The sequence below is a fragment of the Primulina huaijiensis genome, chromosome 12 (assembly GCF_012295235.1).
Source record: "Primulina huaijiensis isolate GDHJ02 chromosome 12, ASM1229523v2, whole genome shotgun sequence".
Taxonomy (NCBI): domain Eukaryota; kingdom Viridiplantae; phylum Streptophyta; class Magnoliopsida; order Lamiales; family Gesneriaceae; genus Primulina; species Primulina huaijiensis.
Genome location: NC_133317.1, coordinates 6,056,896 through 6,082,626, shown reverse-complemented (window position 1 = coordinate 6,082,626; position 25,731 = coordinate 6,056,896). Strand labels below are relative to the sequence as shown.

Sequence of the window (25,731 nt, the reverse complement as noted above, 5' to 3'; positions counted from 1 at the left end):
ATAAAAATATTTAATACTAAAAAATCTAAGTATTTTATATTTTCTCCTTTACCGATTTATATATTTTTCATTTTTTCCCCTCTCAAAAAATATCTAATTAATAGAATTTTATATCAGTTTTTACTAATATACTTCTATTAATTAATTCTTTCGATTGTCTCAAATATTTATTGAGTATGTCTCTTGTGATACGGTCTCACAAATATTTATTTGTGACACATGTCAACCCTACCGATATTCACAATAAAAAGTAATATTCTTAGAATAAAAAGTAATATTTTTTATGGATGACTCAAATAAAAGATCAGTCTCACAAAATATAACCTGTGAGACCGTCTCACACAAATTTTTGTCATATTTATTTTAGTTTCTATATATAATAACATTTTATTTTATATTTTATTAATATACTCATATTAACTTAATCTTTAAAAACAATCAGTATTTATTTTTAAATTTTGCTTTTCAAAGATAGAAGAATTTAAGGTCGCATTTGTATTCATCAATTGATTTGGAATCTCCCTTTTTTAAAAATCCATAAATTTTAAATCCACATTCTTACTTTTTTTTTTTACTTATTTATTAACTATTGCAATAGATTTCAAATTCTCACAAAAATCGACAGATCCTATTTTTTCATACAAATACAACTTGAGTAAACTTTTATTTCAAATTCAAATTTGAAATTTATTAAATCAAGTTGACTCAAAATTTAATTGAAGAATTTGAAATTTCTATTGTTGTTCAAATATTTTTTTCCTTCTGATTTCGACTCTACTCTCTAACCTAGTTATCTGAAATCCATTCATTTCAGACCCTCCTGTCTACAAATTCAAATCCTATCATCCAAACACAACTTAAAATTTATCCTATTCTTATTTAATTTAAATGATCATATCATTCGCAATACAAAAAATTATTATAAAACCATCGTAAATTTAAAATCCCTAAAGTCGTCATATTTAATATTTATTTTAATAAATAAATAGTAAATCTAATTATAAATAATCTCTAAATTTTACCTGACTGTTTATTTTCCAAAAAATAAAAATAAAAATCCTCAACAAGTACGTATGTGCATAATTAATTAATATTTGCATCACACAAAACAATTATTTTGTTATTATAGTTTGAAGAAAATAATGATTGCGTCGTTATTAATGTCAGATGGTAAGTGTAAAATAAAAGGCAGAAGTAGGGATTGGGAAAAGCGTACTCTTTACTCTTTTCACCTATGTCCAGTGGGCAAAATATCCATATGTTTGAATTAAGATTTTATATTTTAGCATTTTTTAATATTTTAAATTGATTTATCTGAAATAATATAAATTATACAAAATTTACAATATAAATTTTTTTACAAAAATTCAAGTTACCTGAACTGCTAATGAATGTGGCTCCGACACTACTAGCCACATTTATTTAATTTAATTAGATAGATTAGAATGTGGCTCAGACACTGGCACATTTACTAAATGTTAATCTAAAAAAGAATATTCTTTAAATTTAATTTACTTTGTAAAAATTTAAAAATAAAAGAATATTATTATTTTCAACTAATCGAATAAATTGAAATACAATACTTTATTTATAATAATACTTATATATTATTATATCATTATTTTAGGAAAACGATATGATCCTTTTGGCATTCAAGTGCAGTCTACTCGAATGCAAGAGCACAAATATTGGGAAGGGCATCACCAACCCGGGCAGCTCTCGATATCTTGAATCATGGGGAGATTTAACAGACAGGGACGATACAATGATGGTGATGGGAAACAAAAAAGAATATATGATGACCGGTGGATCCCAACCTTCCGAAAGGAACTAGCATCGCACATACCTGAAGGTGATGATGGTCGAGTGCAAACATTGATTACTAATGGACAGTGTGATGCTAGTATCTTGAATAATCCGTTTCCTGAGTGCGGAAATACAGAGGATCCCACTCCCAAGCACCCAAGAACAAGACAGAATTTATTGGTTCTTTGAGGTCAAAGGTAAATATTCGGTCCGAAGCAGGAACAAGAAGGAAACTGGGTTTTATGAGCCACCGAATAACTGTTATGAGAAGGGGTTATGCCGCTGGTGGACATGGTTATGGTCCCTTAATCCACCACCTAAAATAAAGATATTATTTTGGCGTGTGTCTCATGATATCATACCGGCGGCCGTGAATTTATCCAGACATTATGTACCAGTAGATGAGGGATGTCAATTGTGCGGCCATGGCAGGGATATAACTATCCATTCATTATCGTTCTGTCCACCAACTGTCCACCTTTGGAAGCCATAAAGTTCTACCAAATGCTGAAAATTAACGGTACAGCGATGCTGGAGCTATGTGGCTGGCTACGGGAATCATTTACAAAAGCTGAATGTGAAGAATGTATTATACATATGTGGGCGAGGTGGAAGGAAAGCCAAAAAAAAATTTCATGCAGGAATAGGATATCACGTAGCCAGCAAGGTTACAGACATAGAATGTCTGGAAGAGTACCTAAAATCTATGAATCAAAATAAGGCTCCACAAACGACTTTTCTAAAGCCAAAGACTAGATACAGAGTAGGGGTTATTGCATTTGGTCAGAGTATAGCCAAACCACATTCCGTTTGTTGACGGGGAACTAACGGCAATCCAAGAAGATCTGAAGATAGCTAAAGAACGGCATTGTGTTCCCATACAAATCGCATTAGATTTTCTATTTGCAGTGCAAGCAGTCACCAACCCAAGTGAAAATTTAAGCTACACCGGTATCCTAGTTTCTGAAGTTTAGTAACTACTGGACGAGCTTGAGCGAACTAGCCTTATCCATGTTCGCCAAACATGGTCACACATAATCTTGCTAAAAAAATTTTGCCCCCAAATCCCACTTCTTGGGATGGTGGGACTTTTTTTTTTTGTTGAAATCTCCTTTACTTGACGATCTACATCAATAAAAAGTTCAAAGATTTATATATAAAAAAAATTACTCATTATATATAAAAATAAAGAAGGTATAAGTCATTTACTACCTTCTAAACATTTCTTTTCATTAGTGCTAGTTAATGAAGAAAGAAAATAGGATAAAAAATATATGCTCCAGTAATCCAAGGTGAAAGCTGGCAGGCCGACTAATCATCCACCAAAAAATCTACAGAGTTCGACCAAGTTCCAATGCCAACGGGTGCTTATGTGCGTTTCATAGAAAACTGAAATATTACAGAACAATATCGCATCCTTGAGGTGAGGACTGAGGACACCCACCGGCCAAATCTAGGCTGCAAAACCAACACTTTGCTTCATGTTTTTTAACGGATGCAGCAAGTTTCAGGGGAATTAAGATTTCAACGCTCAGGCAAACCAGCTTGAAAGTGTGATTGAAACAGTAGTACAGTACCTACTTTGCAGAAACTGGAAATTTTTTGAAGACCAAAAGAAAACGAGAAGACGTACCAATACACCTCATTTCAACCTATGCTTTAATCTGAGATAGCTCCAGTGATAACAATAACGTAGCCTTAATCTAAGTCTCCACATTCTTCTATTTATTCACAATACAATCCCAGATGTAGTTTGCATCGTTTCACCATTACCAAATGGATTGGTTTTCCATTCAATAAAAAGACAAACAGTATTATACAGTAAAATATCCAGTAAACAACATGACCAACACTCAATTGCCCAGAATACGGCACCAAAATTACGATATCACCTTTCTCATTAGAACAAGAAAACTAAAAACAATATCAACAGTTTAAAATACAAGACGTAAACTTCTCAATTACATTGCACGCATAACAAATACCTCATGCTTCTACACAGAACGTAAATGATCCGTGTGTACCAGGGACAAGCAGACTGTTAAAAGAAGTCCTGAACCTTCTATGGACTTTATAGTTAAGAAAGAAATGCCCCTCGTGCGAATTTAATTTTGTTCCCGTCTCATTTTCAAATAAGAAAAGTTTCTTTGGAAATCCAAAATGGCTTGCACCAAATGCCGAAGTCCAATCTCTGGCCAAAGCTCGTTGGGGGAGTACAGAAGGGATGATGCACTTTGCCATAGTAGGAAATTGCTTAAACGGGTCTCGCCTGAAGTACGTATTATGATATCAGGATCAGGCGCAACAGCCATACGCATATGTTTCTCGATATCTTCCACATCGATGAGCGACTTGCCTTTATTTTTCCCATTACATCTTAGTCCAATTAAACCATATCCGGCACCACTACTGTCAAGGACTCTGAACTCTTCTGATTTTTCTTCGCAAGTTTTTTCAATGGCATGGACAATCTCATCTGTTGACGTATAGGCAATGCAAATTGATAGCACAGCTTTTGAATTATCAGCAGTTGCGTCCATAGCCCTTTTGGCTGCCAACTTGAGAGAATTGCTCAATAGTTCAAAATTTCCAATAACATACACCCTTACTCCGTATTGGCTAAGTACATACTCCCCCTCAATTAACGATTCAATCTTTTCTTGAATCAACTGCATAGTGGATTGAACTTCTTCAGGCCTTCTTTTGAAATTTTCTATGCTAAAAGCATAAACAGTCACATATTTCACATCAAACTCGTAACAATATCTTAGCATGCTCATAAGAGCAGAATACCCCTCCTTATGGCCAGCCCCTTCTTCTAAATTTTGCTTCTTTGCATATCTCCGATTTCCATCCATGATAAATGCAATATGCTTTGGCATAGGTCCAACAGATAGAATAAAAAATAAACATCTGCGCAGAAAGCTTTTCAAATCTTCAAAGAATTGAGTTGCTAGATTACAAATCTTGCCCTCCATAAACACTTTAAATGAAGTGTGACAAACCTTTGATGAAATTAGCCTGATAACAACAAAAAAATCATATTATCCACTATACATGTTGTTCTAAGCTCATAAATAATGATTTATGCCCGTGGAAGAGCAAAGTGGTGGCTCGCTGGAGGGAGCAGTCCCCCTCCTCCTTCAATTTGCTGGTATATGTATCTTTTTTTAATGTATAAACATAGTTCAAATTCGAAAAGTTTTCTACGTAAATTTTGCCCCTCTACACACCATTTCAGGCTCCACTACAGCAGATTACTTTCGGTCGCACCGGGGTGTGTTCTTGATTCGTCAACTAATGCATTTCACTTTCTAGGATCAAAGGAATGAAACCAGCAGGGGAAGATAGCTGTCGCTTCTTTTAGCAAGAATCTTGAGATTTTTGGAAACAAATTCACTCGACAAAATAATCCTTGATTCACAAAAGTGATCAACTTTTTTCCTGATAAATTGATCGATCAATGAAACACATACTCCAGAATAAAATGAATAAAACAATCAAGATTCTAGGCTCCAGCAAACATCTTCTCAATTTAACAAGCTCACGTGTCAAATCAACCAAGTAAGCTTTATAAATCAATGATAGCAACAAATTAAACAACTCACAAGAAAAAACTTCACCCTCCCCAACGGAAAAACTCAAGACATCCGACATCACATAAACTAGAACAGAAAAATTCATATTTACATTCCATAACAAGATTATCCGGATTTAGATCACTTATACCAAGATATTCAGTGATAGCACCTGGCATGGATACCACATAAACATAAATGTGGAACCTTTACACAAATTTATCTGAAAGAATGACACTTACATAGATGAATCCAAGAAAATATATGGGACGAACTCAGAAAGAGAGGATATTCACCTGGGTTTTCCGAAAATATCGTGGCAAAGAGAGGAAAACTTGATGCAATGGACGAATCCGACAGTGATTTTGTTCTATTTTTCGTTTTTCTGTCGTTTGCGCATGGAACAATGCTCATGAATTGACCCCTCGTATTTCAATTGATTGAAAGTCTCTCGCAACAGATGACACACGACAGTAACAGTAATTAAATTATTGGGAGAGGTGGCTTCTCACCTAAAAAAGCCATTGGCAATTTCAAATGATTTCTTGCATCACTATATTTTACTTTAATATTACTTTTGATTTTGACCACTCAAAAGTCGATTCTCGAGTATTGTTTAGATTCAACTCAACTACTAGCCCGCGATGTCTTGGCCTTATGATTAAATTGATTTCATATTCGAGTTTCTTTGATTATAGTATTTTTTTTAATTATTTTGATAATTTAGTTGTTTGTTTGAATTTTGTTCGATGTAAGCAGATCTTGGGTGCACACTCAATTTTCATCAATAGTGTGGACGGTTACATTATATTTTTGTAGTTTGAAACAATATAATACTTACACTATAATACGACCCACTCGGCCCATAAATGTGGCAAACCTGGATTTGGTTTAAAGGAAAAAAAAAAGAATTCTTTTTTGCCCGTGTTCTTGGGGAAACGAAAATTTTGATAGATTGAGACTTGTACTCAATTTAAAAGCTAGTTTAAGAGAAATGAAATATTTTCTAAGTTCACATATATGTACCTCTCAAAGATTTAATTGACGTGAGATATCTAGCATTCACTGCTTACGTTCTGAAATGAACAACTAGAGCTTTAAGTTTACAAGAAATTATCGAATATCTATAGGACAGTCCAACACATAACGATATATTTGAACTCTGATATCATGTTAAGATTTAGATTATGACATAAATGAACCCCAAAAGTTAGCTCATGAGAGGAAGACTATCCAAGTTTATATATACAACTCTTAATATCTTAATCCTACATATGTAAAACATCTAACAACATATAAGAGCTTTCATATTTTCAATGATACATATCAATGATTTGATTCAACAATTAACCAGTTGTTACATTGTGATACCGTCATTGGGGAATAAATGTTATGCTTACGTATCATTTGACTAATTGATGAGAGTGTAAAGATACATAATATTAACTAGTTACTCTACACATGCATTGCGTATATATACAGTCGTTTTTATCATTATCGATGGACTAAAGTGAAATTTGACAAATTATAGAGGGACTAAATCGATATTTGAATTGCTGAAATAAAAAAAATAAAAATAAAAGTGTGAGTTGAAATTGAAAAAAAATAAAATAAAAAAATGTAATATTAGTATCATATAAGAGTAAAATTGGAAGAAAAAGTTGATGTCGTTCCTAGATAGTTACTATCATTTCCTCAACTTTAATAAAATAGTATAGATATACTTGGATAATATAATGATATATGAAATCAATTCTTTGTAAAAACTGAGCAAAGTATTGTACAAAAAAAATGAATAATCAATCAATGTCTTATTCTCCGTATCAAGCGATGTCTAACTATACCTTTTTGTTTCTCAAGTGTGCTGTGCTATGTGCATAGGTGTAGACAGAAAAATTTTTCTTGCGGACAAAAATTTTGTTCAAATTAAAATAATAATAATAAGAAGAAATAAGAATTATATTATTTTAATTTTTAGGATAAAAATAAAAATTATTAAAAAATAATATAAAAATATATAATAAAATTCTTCTTAAATCGGTGATTGTCAAATTGGTGAAACCAGGATTCGAACTACATTTCACTAAATATTGCTTTTCTGCATTGTTTTCAAGACACAATCAATAAGTATGTCCATAAAAAAATTAACATATTGAAAACACGAGAATCTCATACACCAAGTAAATTTATAATTAATGACAACATAAAAAACTAGTGAAAAGAAAAAATATTTTTGAGAGCATACATTGAAATAATAATAAATTAAAGGTGAAAAGCAATATGTAAAGGTTTGTTGTCCTTTGATCACGACTACTGAGATTGCTAGAGAGATTTGTTGTCCTTTGATCATGATAAACAAACTATTAACAACGGCGAAAATTAATTGTTTCGACACGTTTGATGCTACTATTCCCTTTGGTGGCTATAAGATGAGTGGAACTGGACGGGAAAAGGGAAATATAGAAGTGAAGGCGGTCGTCATCCCTCTAGTCAATCCGGCATGGTTGTAAATGCATGAATTGATCATAATGCAGCACTTTTTTTAGACCTTTTTATAAAGAAAAATTGAAATAAATTGGAGGATTATGTTTTTGTTCATTGTTCATCTGTTTTCTCTCCGTTGAATAATATGAGTCAAGCTCGATCGTTTTCTACAAGAACTTGTCGTAAAGCTGCTATATAAAAATATTGTAATATAAAGATTTCTGCAGATATGTATATGTTACAGTTTCATTGATGTACTTGATTCCAATTTTTGCTTATATTGGAATGATGTGTTACTTTCTGAAACACGGCGAGCTTTCTCAAGAACTGCAACAACACGTTCCATCGATGGGCGTTGCTGCTTAAGCCCAGTACAAGATAAGGCCAGCTTGAACAATAGCTGAAACCCCTCGACAGAGTATTCTCCATTCAGTTTTGGATCAGCGAACTCTGTTATATCCCCTCCTTTCATCAGATTTTTAGCCTGCATGAAATAAAAATATTGGGTTTATTTTGAGGATAATCCTAAATAAGAAAGCAAAAATAATGGAAATTCCTCACCATTTTACTCAGAGGCATTGGTCTTGTAACATCAAGATTAATGACTCGTTGTCCCGACAAAAGTTGCAGAAGAACAATCCCAAAACTGTAAACATCTGTTGATGGATGGACGTGGTGATTTTTCTGGTACTCGGGGTCGACATAACCAAGTGTCCCTCGAACTTCAGAGCTTACATAGGATTGCCCCATGGAGATAACTTTTGATAATCCAAAATCGGATAGTTTTGCTTGAAAATTTGAGCCAAGAAGTATATTTGTGGGCTGCAACATACAATGTTAAAATTCTTTGAACTATTGGAGGAAAACATGCATTTAAAAGAGGTATAATTGGACAAAAATTTACCTTAATATCACGATGAACAATGCAGCCTTCATGAAAAGTGTGCAGAAATCTCAGCCCTTTGCCACAGTCAATAGCAATTTCCAGTCTTTGGATCCAAGTTAGAATTTTATCTTTACCTATAACGTAAAAAATTCATAATGAATCCTTGTTCACCTAAATATTCAATCCACAATCAAGGGAATAACATTACCGAATAGCCATCCAGAGAGGTTGCCATTGTCGCAGAGTTCGTAAACAAGAAAGCTCTCGTCTTCTCCATCGCAATGGCCCAATAACTTGACGAGATTCGGGTGTTTGACATGTGATAAGCTTGTAACTTCTCTGATAAACGTCTCCATGTGAGCGTCGTTTGTAATGTGTTTAACCGCGATATGCCGGCCATCTGATAAGATACCCTTGTATACTTTTCCTGTTAAAAAAGTATCATTACAACATCAGAAATTTGACTGCTGTCTTAACTGTTTTTCATGCTATATGTCAGATTCTAACCTGCTATTCCTTGGCCAATGAGGTTTAATTCACTAAGATTGTTTGTAGACAAGTAAACTTCTCTTAGAGATATCTCAATACTGCTGGATTCTTCAGAAACTGATGCTACACTTGCTGTCGAGTTAAAAAAGGCAATGTTATCTTGACAGTAGACTAACAAGTATCACCAACCAATCTTAAAAAACGCATACCTTCAGTTATTTTTGGTGGTTTTATTTTACTTGGTTTTCTAAGCAAAACTACCAATGCAACAGCTACCACTACTGTAATCCCTATCACACCACCAATCAAAACTTCGAGACCTGCAAACCTTTCAACAAATTAATAAGCTTTTTCAAAAAATAAAGATACACATAATACAGGTTCTTGATTTCACCATACCTTTAACGAACATAACCTTCTTTACATTTCTTTCCTGATCATCTGCAGAAGATTTGAACAAAGGGAAAAAAGTATCATTTTTTAGATCAAGAAAACTAATACCTTTTTTTGGCAAGTTACCTATATGAACTCCATTTCCAAGGCACGAATATATCGATTGAATCCATCCCGAATCCTGAATTTTTCGGCTTGTCAAAGAAATCAGCAACGAAAACTTGCAGATATCAGTTTCTTCCTTTGTTGAGACATTGCTCCTGTTATCTGAAACAACGATCCGTTCCCAGGTTCCAAAACAAGTACCGCACTCTTTATCATAATCACCATCTAAATCTATATTCTCGCAACCTTGATCTAAACTTTCCAAAGCACTTCCAAAGTTTGTAACAACATCCGTCACTGTGTAATCAGAACAACCTCCAGCTCCACTCGTTAGCTTATTGAAACCACAGGATGAAACGTTGTTTAAGCAATCTTTTTGCCTTGTGATGTTCAAGAATATCTTTTCTGTTTTGTTAGCATGGTTTGATAATCCGTATAAGTATCGTTTAAACTGCGATCCACAGCTTTCACTGGTTAAAAATCCATCCCAGTTCCCTCCAATGATGTTTGAACCATTCCCATATGAGGGCATTTCCATGTTCAATACACATTCATTTGCCAAAACTTGTAAAAATGCAGAGTAAATAATGATGGACAAGGCCAAATTTATAAAATTATTCATCTTACCGAAGGCTACAAAGGATTCATGGAAAGAATTAGGACATTCATCTTTCGCAACACGAAATATTTCATCGAACCAACGGATGTTAAAAGATTCGCTAGTCAGGATGGCGAAATGCAACCAAGATCAGTTCATTTGAAACGAGAAGATGCCTGCTATAGGCAAATATTATTTTGAGAACAGTGCTGAAATTTAAGATTGGACTAGAAGTTAACCAGTGAAACAATTTTCATATTTATAAAAATGGTTTTTGTTACACTGAGTTCTTGGATTTTTGTTTCCTTGAATGAGTCTAATACATCCCTGGAATAAATAATTGACTTATGGAACAATGTTAGATCCTGTCTGCAAGCAAAAGGCCAAGAAGACGTGTACAAAAAATACGATATAAATAAAGCAATTTGCTCAGCTGTCGATTCAAATATTCGGCAGAAGGGATAGTAGGAATATTGACATTTATTTTTCTAATTAACGTCTCGTTCTATATAAAAATTATAAGAGTAGTTTTCTTGTGAAACGATCTCACGAATTTTTATCTGTGAGACGGGTCAACCTACCGATATTCACAATAAAAAGTAATACTCTAAGTATAAAAAGTAATAATTTTTCATGGATGACCCAAATAAGATATCTGTTTCACAAAATATGACCCGTGAGACCGTCTCACACAAGTTTTTGCCAAATTATAAAGAACCAAAAATATAATAAAAATTGTGTATGAAATATAGAATTTATGTCTATTACAAAGTATATTATTATCAAAATTTTCTTATTAAATTGAACATAAGCTCATTTTAGTTTCGAAGGCTTTAACTTTGAAGATTATTTATCTACTATTATTACTACTTACATAATCATTTTAATATTATAATAATCATGTTTATTTATTATATACTTTATCGTCAATAATAATTTGTTTATTTGTTTATTTTTATTATTCCATTTCCCTATCTTTCAACTCCGTTTGTTGCTACTCCGGGCCGCAACCTCCTGGCAGAACCCCCAATCAAGTGGGCCGAAAAGCAAATAGTTTTTTGACCCATTAAAGTTTTTGGCCTCACGATATGACAAAATAGGCGTCTCCTTCAGATCCATTAGAAGCTCATGGGCTTTATATGGAGGATACCACTTTTCAAGTTAACCATCGTTGACCAGTAGGAAATTAGTGATAATTCATAGAATATTTTAACCATTGTTGACCAGCAGAAAATATTTCTCGGGTGAAATTGACAAAATGTAAATTTTCAATAAATTAGAAAGATGTTTAAAATTACCTTGACAATTAATAATGAACACGTGATAGATATTTAATTAATCCCAAAAGCCAATTGAAATTTATCGAGCCATTAGTTTAATTACCCTTTGATAAAATTCTAGAAAGGGAAATTTTTTTAGGGATGATAATTTTTCTCATGGATTTGGGTACTGCAGGAAAAACTCGATATAGTGACGGAGATTCTTATTTTTGAAAATCTTCAAAATAGTTTGGGACGAATATGTAGATATTATCCTCATCCTCGAACTTCCCTCGAAAAAAATATTGATAATAATAACATTATTTCTAATAATAATAATAATAATAATAATAATAATAAAATTTGATTCCTCGTCTTGCTTCTTCGAACTCGAAACTGTGGGGATCAAATCTCCATCTCTGTCCTTTTTTTTTTTTCAAAAATATTAATAAAGCAGGACGTAAATTTCTCGAACCCGAAAAACCATAGATCGGAATGTGTGTGAGATCGGAGATAAAATTCGTGGACGAAACTCTTACTAATTCACTGATTAAAAATTTAAATTCTTCCAATTTGTTTTCATGACACAAGTCAATTAAATTATGGGCTTTAATTGCTAGCTTTTATCCATCAAATTTCGAACCCCAAATCACACCTAGAATACAAGGACAATCCCGTCACCCCCAAATTATGGGCTTTAATTGCTAGCTTTTATTCTCGTTCGAAGCACGGATGAACCCGCCATGGAACCCCAAGGAAAAGACCATTTTCTCCTAGACTGGAAAGGTCAACTATGCCATTTCAGCACCTCAGGGTAACCTTTTCACCTGTTTCCAAGTACCCCTCTCCCCACGCTCCATTATCGTTCTTGTTTCTCGCCTTTCCTCTCTTCTTACCAAACTGACAATCAAGATTTGTTCTTTACTCTGTCATGCACACCTCTCTCGTTTCTTAATTGTTCTGCACAATTAAAAATCTCATCTTTTTCACCAAACATTTCGCCATTGCTGTTCTTTAATAATCTGTTACCGAATACTAAGCTCCCTGATTTCAAAAGGGTTGTCTTTCAATTTTTGTTTTTAAATATTTTGAGGGATTCTTTATTTGAAAAATGGAGAATCGGAATGGTTTTGGAGACTTGAACTCAAATGTGGGTGTTTCTAAAACCATGGCGTTTCTCATAGATTTAAACGAAACGCCCATAGTATCATCTCGTGAGAGAGAAGGTACCACATCGATACGTTTTGTCTGCGGCAGAGAGGTCGTGGCTGGAAGAAGTGGGACAACAAAAGAGGAGCAGCGGGAGTGGAAGTGCTTCCGCTGTTTGCATCAGAATGAAGGAGCCAGCAGCAGCGGAGGAACTGGAGCTGGATTCGATATAAATGCTTCACCACCACGGGAGGCGGAGGGGGTTTACCCGGCTGACCAATTGAGCGGCGGGAGGTGTTAATTTGTTTCTTTTAATTTTTTCATCTGTCTATTTATTTATATAATCTTTGTTCTTATTTGAAATTGATTCATAAGTTTTGACCTTTTCTATTTCCGAATGTATTCTTTATTTTTTGTGTTGAATTAATTTAGATTTTGGGTGATTAGTGCTATTTTTTTTTCAACACATGAAGATTGCTTGTGGTGATGCTTTAGAAATCCTGTTTGGAGGATTAAAGAGACGCCCTTTTCTTTGTTTTTCTTAATGCTTTGGATACGGACTGCATTCCTACTTATGTTTCGTGTGTTTCAAAATTTATTCATGAATGAGAATCCTTGTATAAAAAACTTTAAGAGTGAGGAATGTAAAGTTATCCATGCATCTTGCATAAGGTATGTGCTGATAATTGGATGTTGTACGAATTAGATAGGGAAATTGACAGATTAATTGGATGGCTGAATGAAAATAATACGTGTGAAAAAGAACTGAAAGAGTCAGTTTTACTTTTGAAAAGTAACAAACTGAAAGACTCGGAGTACACTGAAAAACACATCTTGTGCAAAGGGGAATCAAGTCAGTTGATTTCCGGCCTTAAAAGAAAGGCAACATCTTCTGGTTTTCTGGCTACAAAGGCCATGGACATGTTGGAAAAAAGGTTTGGTCCATGCTTAGTTCAAAATCTGGCTTCCACAGTGTTTGCACAATATTTGATTTGCGGGCGTGTCAGGTGTAAATATGCACCGATTTGTGTAAAAACAATGAAAATCTAACTTCTAGGAATCACAACGATTATGGACACTAAATTTGTATGTTAGTTATAGTCTGCTAAACAAATACAACACCAAAACGAAAGAAAAGACAATAGAACTTGATGAAATAAACTCCCAACATGATATGTATCAACAAATCAGTAGGAAATTACAAAAACATGAAAAATATGACAAAACTAGAATATGTACAAAGATGCTAAAATATAAGTGGAAGCATGAAAAAACTTGACCAAATCTATGAGAATTCTGTAGGGATTTGCCTGGAGTTTTTGCGATGTCTTTTTTTTTTCCTCTGTAGCCGATGCCCCATTTATTCCTAGCAACTGTGCGGTTCTTCTCCACAACCCCATGATCCATGTTCTTCCGCTTTTCATTCCACGAACTCTCTCTCTCCTCCCACGATTTTCTCTTTTTTCAGCACCTTGTGATCATTTTGAATCGATAGGAATTGATCTGCTACCTTTGATGGGCCTATATAATTTAATTGGCCTTGTAATTAAATTGGTATTCTATAATTAACTATTTTGGCCCAAACAATTGCCCCTCAAGCATTGGCCCATTGGGCCCAAATGCTTGTATGTGAGCCCAGTTCGACTCATTTATTTGCAGCGACCCACAATCATTTTTTTGTGAATTGGACTTGCAGCAGTGGGCTAGGCACCCAAGCCCAATCTGTATTGGGCTTTAAACCACTATCTCTTGGGCTTCTTTTATTCACTCTTCAGATTCAAACTCTGTAGCCGCTTTCTTCAACTTCCTCTCCGCCCCTTCGTCCGATTGCTCTTCGCTGCTAGTGTGGAGGACCGTCGCCTTTCGCATTTCCAGCACTTCAATTCTGGCGCCCTCAAACTCCTTCCGATCGTTCTCTGTTACCGGCTCCGTCGTCGCCCGAAGTCGTGGTATGGCCCAAGACTCTACATCGGCGCAACTTCCTGAATCCAGCGTCGCGGGCACCGCCTTTGCCCAAGCCACCGTTGTTGCCCCGTTGCCCGTGTCGTTCCCCGGCTCTGCTATCGGTCCCAACTCCTTTTCAGTTGCCTCTGGGTCTTCGACGGGCGCGTCTTCGAGTTTTAGTCAGCCCCTTTTTGCAAGGTCGACCGCTCTTCTTAGCTCGAATCACCACCCAACGACGGCCATGGCGATTTTAGACGCTCCCCCAGCTGCGTCTGTTCCTTCCACGCAATCTGCTCCCTCGTTGATCCCACCAGGGGTCGCACCGGCCTGCGTGGAGCTCTTGGCGCAACCGACTTCACCCTCTACTGCCATTGGTATTTCTCCCTTGTTTTTCTTGAGTTTTATTCGGTGTTTCTTGGCTCCCAAGTTGTTGTTTGTCTTGTTTGAATTGGAATTTTCTTCCTTGCTTTGTATGATGATTTTGTGGGGGGAGTTGTGGCTTAGTATCGTCTGGCCATTCACTAGCATTTGCCTTGTGGATGGGGCAAAGCCGCAAAGGGACCATTGTTTACATCTGTAGCAATTGGCAATCTGATCGTTCTTGCATGCGTGCAATGGTTTTTAACCCCAATCAATCTGTCGACTCCGGCTCTGTCCCTGTTGTCATCCCTACTGATACCGAAGAAGATAGGTATGTGGTGTATTTTCCCTAAGGAAGTGTGGGGAATTGCTTTGTTTATGCTTTATTGGTTTACAGGTTGCCAGCTACCGCACTTTCTTCGTCTCTGACCACCTCCACCATGCTGGCTCCATCCTCGAAAGTAGTCGTTCCATCTATTCTCACCTCAGTGTTGGCCACTTCCGTGATTCATCCTTTTACGTCTACGGTGTCGGGTATGTCTTGGGCTTATAGTTCATTTGCTTTACCAAAGGGTTTGAGATGCCAACATATTTCTTGTAGGTGTATCCGGCTCTAGTCCACTTACATCCGAGTCTGGAGCCTCTCACAAGTCTGATGTTGTTGCTAAGGCTGGGTATGAACTGTCTCATCCATGGTTGTCTGTCTTCTTCATGTATTGCATTAGTTCTTACTTATCTGTTGCTCGGACTGCAGGACCAAAGCCTCAACTTCCCTGGCCCTGTGCGACATCCTTCCTGCCCGGATAATCAGTTTCCTCCATCAGTCCATCGGTTGCTCTTTACCTTGCCTTTACTGCACTCTAGGGACTTGTTGCTTTCTAGACCCCTATTGCCTCATAGTGAGCCATCTCAGTTTAAATCTTGGCCGCGGGTTCCCGAAGATTGGGTCGAATGGATAGATCGCTTGGAACCTCCTTTTGGGCGACAGTGGCGCCAACAGGGCTTGTGGCCACTGGTCATAATTTCTAAGATGAAAATAACCAAACAGTCAGTTTTATTCAAAGCCCCTCAAGATGGAATCTCTGGTGTCAAACATGATGATGATCCTAGTATTTTTGAGAAACGATCAAGTGATTTTTTAGCTGATGATGATGTGTTTGCCTTGCGAGTGTTTCCATCCACTACCTGGTCCACCCCGAATCTGCCTAATTCTCTACCTGCTGCCGCTACTCCCTCTATGGTAATCCTCTTCACCTGTCTCTTTGTCTTGGATATCTCTACGTACTTGTCACACCCAACTTTGACTTTGTTTATTCGACAGGATCTGAGATCTCGGAGGGCTCGACTCAGGCTTATTGGCGAACCTGAGAGCCAGGTTGATTTGAGTTTCTCCGATAACATCTCCTCCGTTACCTCCAATCTTGAGAGGTGCACACCGTCTATGGAGGCGCTTGCTCATGCCAAGATGGCAGTTCGAAACTTCCTCGGCCTTGGCTTGCATCAGCTTGGGGAGTCCCAACGATTAGCCATGCTTTCATCTGTCTCTATTCTCAAGACGTTCACCAGAATTTGCTACCTCAGGCTTTGATATACTTGATGACCTTCCGACTATATTCTCTCGGTTAGATGCCGCCTTTGCCACCAGTGCAAATATGATATCCCACCGCACATTTTTCCAGAGTAAGCGCGAAACGAAAGAAGATCTAGACAAGCATGACAAGGTTATTCGTGAGCAGATTGTCGCAATAACAGCTAGTTATGATGTGGAGGAGGCTGAAGTCAAGCGACTGGAGGAGGAGATTCACAGGCGTTGAGCCAGGATGGTTACTTTGTTGGATGATGCAGAAACTTTGGAGGCTACCCTCTTGGAAACCAGGAAAAATTCACATGCTATTGTCCAGCAATTTCTTGGCCTTAAGGATGATTACCACATCTGGACTAGCAAACTTCAGGAGGCTGAGAACACCGAATCAGAGTGTCTGGCCAAGTGGGAGCAGCTCCGTGCCTTATTTCTGTGAATTATTAGCATGCAATAATTGTAAGCGGTTGTTATGTTCAGGGAACTTGTTTTGTAGACACTTCACTGCCGCATTTCCTCTTTTGGACTTTTCTGTTCTCATGTACCTTCTTTTGCTAATTTATTCTTTTCGTGTACGTTGACACGTTTTTTCTTAGCAGGTAACATGGATTGGCCATGGGTTGGCCTCAGTTCTCCGGTTCATTCAACACCTAAGCCTTGGTGTCGTTTGGGGCTTTTTGAAACATCACGTCCCCAGAGTGTAGTAAAGGCAAGGGAAAGAGCAACTGATCGACTTATGGAGACTACTGATTATCCGGGTATGAAAGATGTCGCACAGGGCCAATGGTAGCAAGGGCCAGGGAAGTCGAGGCTTTGGTCTTGCAGTCCGAGCAATAGATAAGTAAGAACTAATGCAATACATGAAGAAGACAGACAACCATGGCTGAGTTTTTCGCTGTCTGGTGGAGGTGTCGATACCTTGACCTGATTCCATCGGTAATCCGACACCCTGGTATGGTCTTGTATCTTTTCACATGCATTTATGTCATCAATATCTGTTATTTTAGCATCGTTTTGGTGTTTCCTGAAGGTGCTCGGAAGCGAGGCTTGATTTCAGATGCGGACGCTCATGTTGCTGCCAAACTCACAAAAGTAGATACCCAAGGGAGTTTGAAACTCAAACAGAGTTCAGACATCGTGTCACCAAGCGACCAGCTTGATTTGTCATTGTATGGCGGCGAGTAGAAGAACAATCCACTACCAAAAACGTGGGATGGATGTACTGGGTCAAGAGTATAGCAGCAATCTCATCAGGGGAGCGACCGTGAAAATCGGGAAAAACACCAACCCAGAAAGGTTGTGTCAGGCAAGAAACGCTGGGTCGTGCAGGTAGGTGGAGTGATTCAAGTTTTAGCCGCTGTAAATAGTCCATCAAATCAGGGGCTAAAAGAATAAGACGGCTTCCCATCAACGAAGTAGTGCGCAACATAGTCGGAGGACCAGCGAAGAAGTCCATCACGCCAGGAAAGTAAGAAAAGACCCATATTTGCAAAAACCACAATACTCCCCCCAGTTTGGAAATAGGGTCATGACGAACACACTGATTCAAACCACGATATACAGACCCTAGAAACATGACTGTCAAGTTATACACTAGGTCAGTGCTGAGAGAACGTGTTAGCGGCAAATATTCAGAGGATGGTTTGCCAGACGAGGGGCAGAATATGCAATGACATACCAACACCCAGAGAAACATGATGTGTTCAACAACGGAGGGAATACCTGTACGTGAAGACCACTCTTTAACCACAGCCCAGTAGGAAGGATAACAGTAACGAGTGTGAGCCAAGGTCGGGGCAGCAGGGTCATCAACGAAGTAGGGGGAGTCGGGCCCAACTACAGGTAATCCCAGGAACAAGGATATGTCGTACGAAGTTATGGATAATGGACCGAATGAGAAGATGAAGATGTTGCAAGAAAGGGGACCAAAACCTAAGAATGCAATCGAATAAAACTGACTGTTTGGTTATTTTCATCTTAGAAATCATGGCCAGTGGTCACAAGCCATGTTGGCGCCAAAATGAGGTTCCAAGCGATCTATCCATTCGACCTAATCTTCGGGAACCTGCGGCCAAGATTTAAACTGAGAGGGCTCACTATGAGTCAATAAGGGTCTAGAAAGCAACAAGTCCCGAGAGTGCAGTAAAGACAAGGGAAATATCAATTGATGGACTGATGGAGAAAACTGATTATCCGGGTAGGAAGGATGTCGCACAGGGCTAATGGTAGTAAGGGCCAGGGAAGTCGAGGCTTTGGTCCTGCAGTCCGAGCAACAAATAAGTAAGAACTAATACAATACATGAAGAAGATAAACAACCATGGCTGAGTCGTTCGCTGTCTGGTAGAGGTCTCGATTCCTTGATCTGATTCCAGTGGTAGTCCGACACCCTGGTATGGTCTGGTATCTTTTCACGTGCATTTATGTTTACACAGTTTATTTGTCATCAATATCTGGTATCGATCCCACCAGGGGTCTCACCGGCCTCCGTGGAGCTCTTGGCACAACCGACCTCACCCTCTACTGCCATTGGTATTTCTCCCTTCTTTTTCTTGAGTTTTATCCGGTGTTTCTTGGCTCCGAAGTTGTTGGTTGTCTTGTTTGAATTGGAATTTTCTTCTTTGTTTTGTATGATGATTTTGTGGGGAGTTGTGGGCTTAGTATCGTCTGGCCATTCGCTAGCATTTGCCTTGTGGATGGGGCAAAGAGACCATGTTTACATCTGTAGCAATTGGCAATCTGATCGTTCTTTGCATGTGCGCAGTGGTTTTTAACCCCAATCAATTTATCGACTTCGGCTCTGTCCTTGTTGTCATCCCTACTGGTACTGAAAAAGATAGGTATGAGGTGTGTTTGCCCTAAGAAAGTGTGGGAAATTGCTTTGTTTATGCTTTATTGGTTTACAGGTTGCCAGCTACCGCACTTTCTTCGTCTCTGACCACCTCCACCATTCTGGCGCCATCCTCGAAAGTAGTCATTCCATCTATTCTCACCTCAGTGTTGACCACTCCCGTGATTCATCTCTTTACGTCTACGGTGTCGGGTATGTCTTGGGCTTATAGTTCATTTGCTTTACCAAAGGGTTTGAGATGCCAACATATTTCTTGTAGGTGTATCCGGCTCTAGTCCACTTACATCCGAGTCTGGACCCTCTCACAAGTCTGATGTTGCTAAGGCTGGGTATGAACTGTCTCATCCATGGTTGTCTGTCTTCTTCATGTATTGCATTAGTTCTTACTTATCTGTTGCTCGGACTGTAGGACCAAAGTCTCAACTTCCCTAGCCCTTGCTACCATTGGCCCTGTGCGACATCCTTTCTGCCCGGATAATCAGTTTCCTCCATCAATCCATCAGTTGCTCTTTACCTTGCCTTTACTGCACTCTAGGGACTTGTTGCTTTTTAGACCCCTATTGCCTCATAGTAAGCCATCTCAGTTTAAATCTTGACCGCGGGTTCCTGAAGATTGGTTCGAATGGATAGATCGCTTGGAACCTCATTTTGTACGACAGTGGCGCCAACAGGGTTTGTGGCCACTGGTCATGATTTCTAAGATGAAAATAACCAAACAGTCAGTTTTATTCGATTGCATTATTAGGTTTTGGTCTTCTTCTTGCAACGTCTTCATCTTCCCATTTGGTTCATTATCCATAACTTTGTAAGACATATTCTTGTTCCTGGGGATACATGTAGTTGGACCCGACTCCCTCTACTTCGTTGATGACCCTGCTGCCCCGACCTTGGTTCACACTCGTTACCGCTATCATTTCTACCGGGTTGTGGTTAAAGAGTGGTCTTTGCGTACCGGTATTCCCTCCGTTGTTGAACACACCATGTTTCTTTGGGCGTTGGTCTGTCATTACATATTCTGCCCCTAGTCTGGCAAGCCATCCTCTGAATATTTGCCATTAGCATGTTCTCTCAGCACTGGCCGAGTGTATAACTTGGCGGTCATCTTTCTAAGGTCTGTATACCGTGGTTTGAATCAGTGTGCTCGTCATGATCCTATTTTCAAACTGGGAGGAGTATCGTGGTTTTTGCAGATATGGGCATTTTCTTACTTTCCTGGCGTGATGGACTTCCTCGCCGGTCCTCCGACTATGTGGCGCACTATGAGGGAAGAGATAGAAAAAGATAGTGAGTAAAGCGAACAAAGAGGTTGATATCCACATAGTAAGTCAGAATGGCCGACTTTATAGATGTGTGTCTAGAACCGGTGTGGATAACGAAAGACCATTGCCCCTCTTGCCACCAGAGTTTTCCAACGAGCGATGACCTAAGCAAACATTCTGTGGTAAATTGTAATTCAGTGGCATCTGTGACTAAGGCAAACTAAACAGAGGAAGATTTCTCCACGCGCAAAAGGCAGAAAAATGTAGCTTTACTGGAGACATTGCATGTTACTGCTGGAATTCATCAAGTGTCAACCAGTGAGAAACAAAATCGCGGATCTAGTTTTGTTGAATCCCCTCAGGAACCAGATTTTCCGTTCAAGTTCGAGAAGATAATGGCCAGGTTCAACACTCCAAACTCGGTCAAGGATTCTGTGACAGAAATCGGGCTTATCGGTAGTGATGGTGTACTTTATACCAAACAAGTGCACTAATCTCAGCAATCCTGCCTTGAGTTTGGCCTCCACGAGAATAAATAAGGCCGGTTTAGCAGAAATACCCTCAGATTTGAGAAGTTGGCAGCCAAATTCTAATAATGAAGCCAGTGCTTTGGAAGAGGGCTCTGGTGTCAGAAGAATGAAATATATATTGATGAGTGAAGGGGTTCAAATTTCTACCATGAAGGATAACAACAGCTCAGAACTTGGGGTATCAAAAAGCAATATAGTTCATGAATCTTCGTTACGACCATTAGCAGGCAGAGCTTCTGAAGTTCTTCGGTTTCTCAAGACTATTTTGGTTGATATTGATGATGCTCTACCTGAAGATGCTTTAAGAAATTCGAGGACAAATCAAGAGAAAAGACGTGCATTGCGTGCATTTGTTAAAGCTGCGAAAACAATTTATGAGGTATGCCCGGCTTTCTATTCCATGATCTGATTTCTGATTTTCAGAATATTAAATTTGGTGGATGAACTTTTTACCATATATACCCCATCTTTTGCCTCCTTGACTAGCAAAGGTAGACCCTAGAAATACATCTAGGAGTTGACTTGAAGTATTGAAACTTGCAGTTAAATTTTTTTTTTTTTGGTGAGGGGTTGTTCTCGCTTTCTGCTAGCTCTGCGTATATTGCCCAGGAATCGTATAGTTTGTTTTATTTTCCAAGATTTCTCATTTGTATCCCTTGTTCATTTCAGATGGTTCAAGCTCTTGCAATTAAAAGTGAGTACTTGCATACCGATTGGTGGTATTGGTCATCCCCGTCAACTGGCTAAAATGACCACAGTCTGCCCTATCTTTGTGTATCTACTCACTGGACTCGGCCATCTCGTATGAGAAACCTTTTCCAAATGGCGCTAGAGAAATTGTACCAAAAGCTTCCTTGGATGAGGATGTACCTCAAAAGACAATGAATTTTGGTGACTCAAGCAGCCCGCCACGGCAGAAGACCTCTGAGTCTGAACCTACTGAGGTTCCAAGAACAAGGAGTCGATCTAGCAAACGGACGAAAGATTTTAATGGATGAGATAGTCTCACACAATGTACAATTTTGGTTGTGATGTGGAGGAAGCTTTCTGCCCGAGAAGGCTGTAGTCTGTGGCTTTCACCTCCCTTGTGTATTATTTATTCATATAGGTGTATATGCATCATCGTAGTTACCCTTTGAATTTTGTTAACGAAAAACTACATATACACAGGCGTAGGAGACTGATGTTTATACATGAAGCAATCTGAAGGGCAGTTAGAGTTCATAGTTGTAAATATTATGTTAGTTACTCGTCAACTTGAAACATTCTTCCAGCATTAAAATGGCTTGGATAGGTTGCACGTTGTTTTTTCATTTGGAATAATGAATAAATCTATAAATAAAAAACTACTACAAATATTGGGTTTATCTGGGAAAGTTTAATGTCACAAATTATCATCCATGTGAGTAGTTTTGACTAGTTAATCAAAAATCGAGATTCGGTTCAAACAAGATATTGTGGTTACGAATTTCAGAAATTTTGCAACTCTACATAAGTAATACATTAATACAAAATAACCACACAATTGTAAAACAAATCCATTGAATCACCACTTTAATTATTTAAATCAAGGGTTCTTCATCTTGATCCTCAACTTTCTTGCAACCTGTGCGGCTCTTGGATGCACTGGCCTCTTACTTCTATCACTCTGCTCCATTTCTAGCCAATTTATCACCTTCAATATAAGTGATTGTGGGAATTTCCTATCATGCATTTCCGCCCCTCCTTTCGACTTTTTCATACCCTTTTCCAATGCGTCCTCTAAAAACTCCATGAACCAGTTTCCTGCTTCAGTTTCAACCTGCCTCCCCAGTTTGATAGTGTTGGATAAACTACAAGATAAAGCTGGTTTTTTGTTCTCGTCGCACTCGTTTGCAGATTCCATGGCTGTAAAGGCTCCCTTTCTATCCAAGTTCACTTTTTGGTTGATTGTGGATGATTTCAAATGCTTTCCCAAGATAGGCGTTTGCTCGATTCTTTCGGGAAAAGCTGCTATGGATTTGTAAAGGTCAGCTCTTCTTTTCGATGCATTTGATTCTGAGTTCCGTTGGTTCATTGAATTAGGCACTATTTCATGTAAAACAGTGCTGTCCCCTTCTTCATCTTCCCTGGGTTCTGCACGAGATTTTTTTGCCATTTCAGTAGCAGCAGTTGCTGCTTGAATGGACACTATTTCGGCAACGACTTGAACAATCTGGTTGTGGAAATCAAGAAACTGGTTAAAACAGCTTTCCGGGGCATCGGGTTTAGCTGATCTGGTCAAATTTGAAAACATCCTGCCAGCCACAAGGATTAATGCATCAGCTGAGCCTGTACTTAACAAAACAAGTCAAAAAGGAAAAAGAGAGCACGGGGGAGACCAGCGGAGATGAGTAATAGATTTTTTTAGAACATAAGTTATGTAAAGACTGCAATGGATCCCCCCCGCCACAGGTACAAGAAATTTCTTTACTTGAGAGATCGAACAAGATTTTCAGTGGCTGAAGCATCTCTAAGTGCTTGAAGTGCAATCTTCTGTGCTGTTTCTCGCTGTTGAACTGCTTCCTATATGCATTTTCCATAAGAAGTCAGCCATTAGACCTCAACTAATACATTTAACTCAATTATATCAACGAAATATAATTTACCTTTCCAAGGATGCTAAGCTTTCCTGGTAAGTTGAAATGAAGGCTGGTGTCATCTGTGAAATTTGAATAACTAGACTTAAATGGTGAATTTGAAATCATCTTTGATTTTGAGTTATTCTCTGAACTTCCACCAATGGGGGGAAATGCAGTTGGAATCGCATTCCTCAGTCTTGGAGGTGGCGTTGAGCTCTTTTTTTCCTAAAACACAAAATAATTGCCCATTAACAGCACAAACTGGAAGCTTTAAAGACTCAAATTGAATCTGACAAAAATGAACTTACAGATATGTTTAAAGGGCTCATGGATATCATTTGGTCTCGGTCACATACGCTCTTGCTCCTAGGAAACTTAGACACGGAACTGAAGGCAAAACTTTTCCGAATTATGGGTAGTTCAGCCTTCGCCTCTGTCATTTTAGACAAGAGAGCGCCCCCAACAGAAGATCTTACCGCACTTCCATCCCTCATCGTTTTCCCTCTTATCATAGGTGACATTTGAAAATTGTCAGCAAATTTCACTGCACTATGAGGCCTCTCTTTCATGGGTGTGCATTGATCGAAATCCAATGGAACTGGCTTCAAACTTCTTGGCGATTCAAGAACTTCACTTCCATTAGGCCCTTTCCCCCAAGAACCCCTCCTTTGACATGATGAACTTTTTCCATTGGTTTTTTGTCCTGCTTTCTCCCCCTTTTGCCTCAACCCCATTAATGGCTCAGGTGTACCCACCAAAGGGTGCCTTCCCGGAATCGGTTTAATCCCTTTAACCACCGGAACAGGCGACCCAGGTTCTAACTTATCCACATAAATGAACTGCCCCAGTTGCACTTTGTTGCTCAGAACAAGATCATCTTGATCAAAAGGCAGGCTCGCGTAAATGGAATGTGAAGAATCGGATATCTTGATGTAAAAACCATGTTTCGGCAGAAGAATTTTTTCATCCAAATCTGCAGGCACAATATCCGTGACCTGCAGAAGGGAGCTCCTGTGCTCACTTGTGGGCTTAACCCCTGTATTCAACCCATTTAACAGCTTCAACAGAATCCCGGGTGCCAAAGCCGCCATTAATAAAAAAAATGGGTTAAACAAGCAATCAAAGTACCCCTTTCTAATCCGAACCCAGCAATTATCTTTCAATTTCAAGAAAAAAAAATCAAGAATGAATCAAAATATATATATATTATTTTGACGGTAAATCCAACAAAGATAGTAGTGAAAATGCCCGGGATTTCAAAATCCTTTGGGTTTCCTTTCTGAATACTTCTACTTCTAGTGTGCCAATAGATCTGGGCAGGAATTAGCATGGAGAGAGGACTCAACGGTCAATATCTTCTGTAGCAGCTATGGATCATTTTTAAAATACTCTGATTTTGGAACGTTGCTGATAATCCAACGGTCATGTACTACGACTGTGGGTGACGTCATATAAAAAGTTTTGAATTTAACGCTTTTTAGTTCATTTTCTTTTATTATGCGCAACCGAAGCGCTTTAGCCTCTGTGCTTAAAACGCTATTCATTTGGTCTAAATTAGTCATCGTCTATAATATTGTCATTTCATAATAATTAGTTTCAACGCTGTGTGAACATATATTTATATATAAATTTTTTAATCATTTAATAATTTAATTTGAAACAAAAGAAATAATATAAATATAGAAATATTTATAACTATGTTAGGCAATAAATAGTATGTATTATTTGATCGATTGATTAAAAAATTAGATAGAAGGTTGAAGAGATAAAATTATGGAGAATAAAAATATTATGCCTAAGGGGTTTAATTTTAATATATAGTATAAATTTTTTAAAAAAAGAAGATAAATTAATACAATTTTG

At 38.0% G+C, this 25,731-nt stretch overlaps 5 protein-coding genes across 10 annotated transcripts; 2 read left to right on the top strand and 3 right to left on the bottom strand.

Moving 5' to 3' along the window:
* Nucleotides 1-3,686: 3,686 nt before the first annotated feature.
* LOC140989161 (dehydrodolichyl diphosphate synthase CPT3-like) lies at nt 3,687-5,829 on the bottom strand. 3 transcript variants are annotated; one of them, XM_073458279.1, is made up of 2 exons: nt 5,681-5,829; nt 3,687-4,827 (listed from the first exon to the last, which is right to left on the bottom strand). In XM_073458279.1, the coding sequence occupies exon 2, from the start codon at nt 4,782-4,784 to the stop codon at nt 3,912-3,914; it is 873 nt and encodes a 290-aa protein (XP_073314380.1). In that variant the 5' UTR covers nt 4,785-4,827; nt 5,681-5,829; the 3' UTR covers nt 3,687-3,911. The 3 variants fall into 3 exon arrangements, with proteins under 3 accessions (XP_073314380.1, XP_073314379.1, XP_073314381.1); XM_073458278.1 differs by having other exon boundaries at nt 5,627-5,818; XM_073458280.1 differs by lacking the exon at nt 5,681-5,829 and adding an exon at nt 5,040-5,620.
* A 2,136-nt stretch (nt 5,830-7,965) lies between these two features.
* LOC140990379 (uncharacterized) lies at nt 7,966-10,669 on the bottom strand. Of its 2 annotated transcripts, XM_073460057.1 has the most exons (8): nt 9,763-10,669; nt 9,643-9,684; nt 9,453-9,563; nt 9,262-9,375; nt 8,963-9,181; nt 8,773-8,888; nt 8,430-8,690; nt 7,966-8,352 (listed from the first exon to the last, which is right to left on the bottom strand). In XM_073460057.1, the coding sequence occupies exons 1-8, from the start codon at nt 10,361-10,363 to the stop codon at nt 8,107-8,109; spliced, it is 1,710 nt and encodes a 569-aa protein (XP_073316158.1). In that variant the 5' UTR covers nt 10,364-10,669; the 3' UTR covers nt 7,966-8,106. The 2 variants fall into 2 exon arrangements, with proteins under 2 accessions (XP_073316158.1, XP_073316157.1); XM_073460056.1 differs by having other exon boundaries at nt 9,643-10,669.
* A 3,874-nt stretch (nt 10,670-14,543) lies between these two features.
* LOC140990695 (uncharacterized) lies at nt 14,544-18,197 on the top strand. Of its 2 annotated transcripts, none has more exons than XM_073460530.1 (8): nt 14,544-15,065; nt 15,196-15,382; nt 15,449-15,585; nt 15,653-15,725; nt 15,806-16,291; nt 16,373-17,089; nt 17,230-17,582; nt 17,661-18,197. In XM_073460530.1, the coding sequence occupies exons 1-5, from the start codon at nt 14,699-14,701 to the stop codon at nt 16,008-16,010; spliced, it is 969 nt and encodes a 322-aa protein (XP_073316631.1). In that variant the 5' UTR covers nt 14,544-14,698; the 3' UTR covers nt 16,011-16,291; nt 16,373-17,089; nt 17,230-17,582; nt 17,661-18,197. The 2 variants fall into 2 exon arrangements, with proteins under 2 accessions (XP_073316631.1, XP_073316632.1); XM_073460531.1 differs by having other exon boundaries at nt 17,227-17,582.
* Nucleotides 18,198-20,081: 1,884 nt separating this feature from the next.
* LOC140990696 (methyl-CpG-binding domain-containing protein 9-like) lies at nt 20,082-22,635 on the top strand. The gene is made up of 2 exons (XM_073460532.1): nt 20,082-21,647; nt 21,938-22,635. The coding sequence occupies exons 1-2, from the start codon at nt 21,201-21,203 to the stop codon at nt 22,013-22,015; spliced, it is 525 nt and encodes a 174-aa protein (XP_073316633.1). The 5' UTR covers nt 20,082-21,200; the 3' UTR covers nt 22,016-22,635.
* A 101-nt stretch (nt 22,636-22,736) lies between these two features.
* Nucleotides 22,737-25,230, bottom strand: LOC140989508 (uncharacterized). Of its 2 annotated transcripts, XM_073458716.1 has the most exons (5): nt 24,177-25,230; nt 23,896-24,093; nt 23,721-23,812; nt 23,437-23,544; nt 22,737-23,376 (listed from the first exon to the last, which is right to left on the bottom strand). In XM_073458716.1, the coding sequence occupies exons 1-5, from the start codon at nt 24,957-24,959 to the stop codon at nt 22,836-22,838; spliced, it is 1,722 nt and encodes a 573-aa protein (XP_073314817.1). In that variant the 5' UTR covers nt 24,960-25,230; the 3' UTR covers nt 22,737-22,835. The 2 variants fall into 2 exon arrangements, with proteins under 2 accessions (XP_073314817.1, XP_073314816.1); XM_073458715.1 differs by having other exon boundaries at nt 22,737-23,544.
* Between the last annotated feature and the right edge of the window lie 501 nt (nt 25,231-25,731).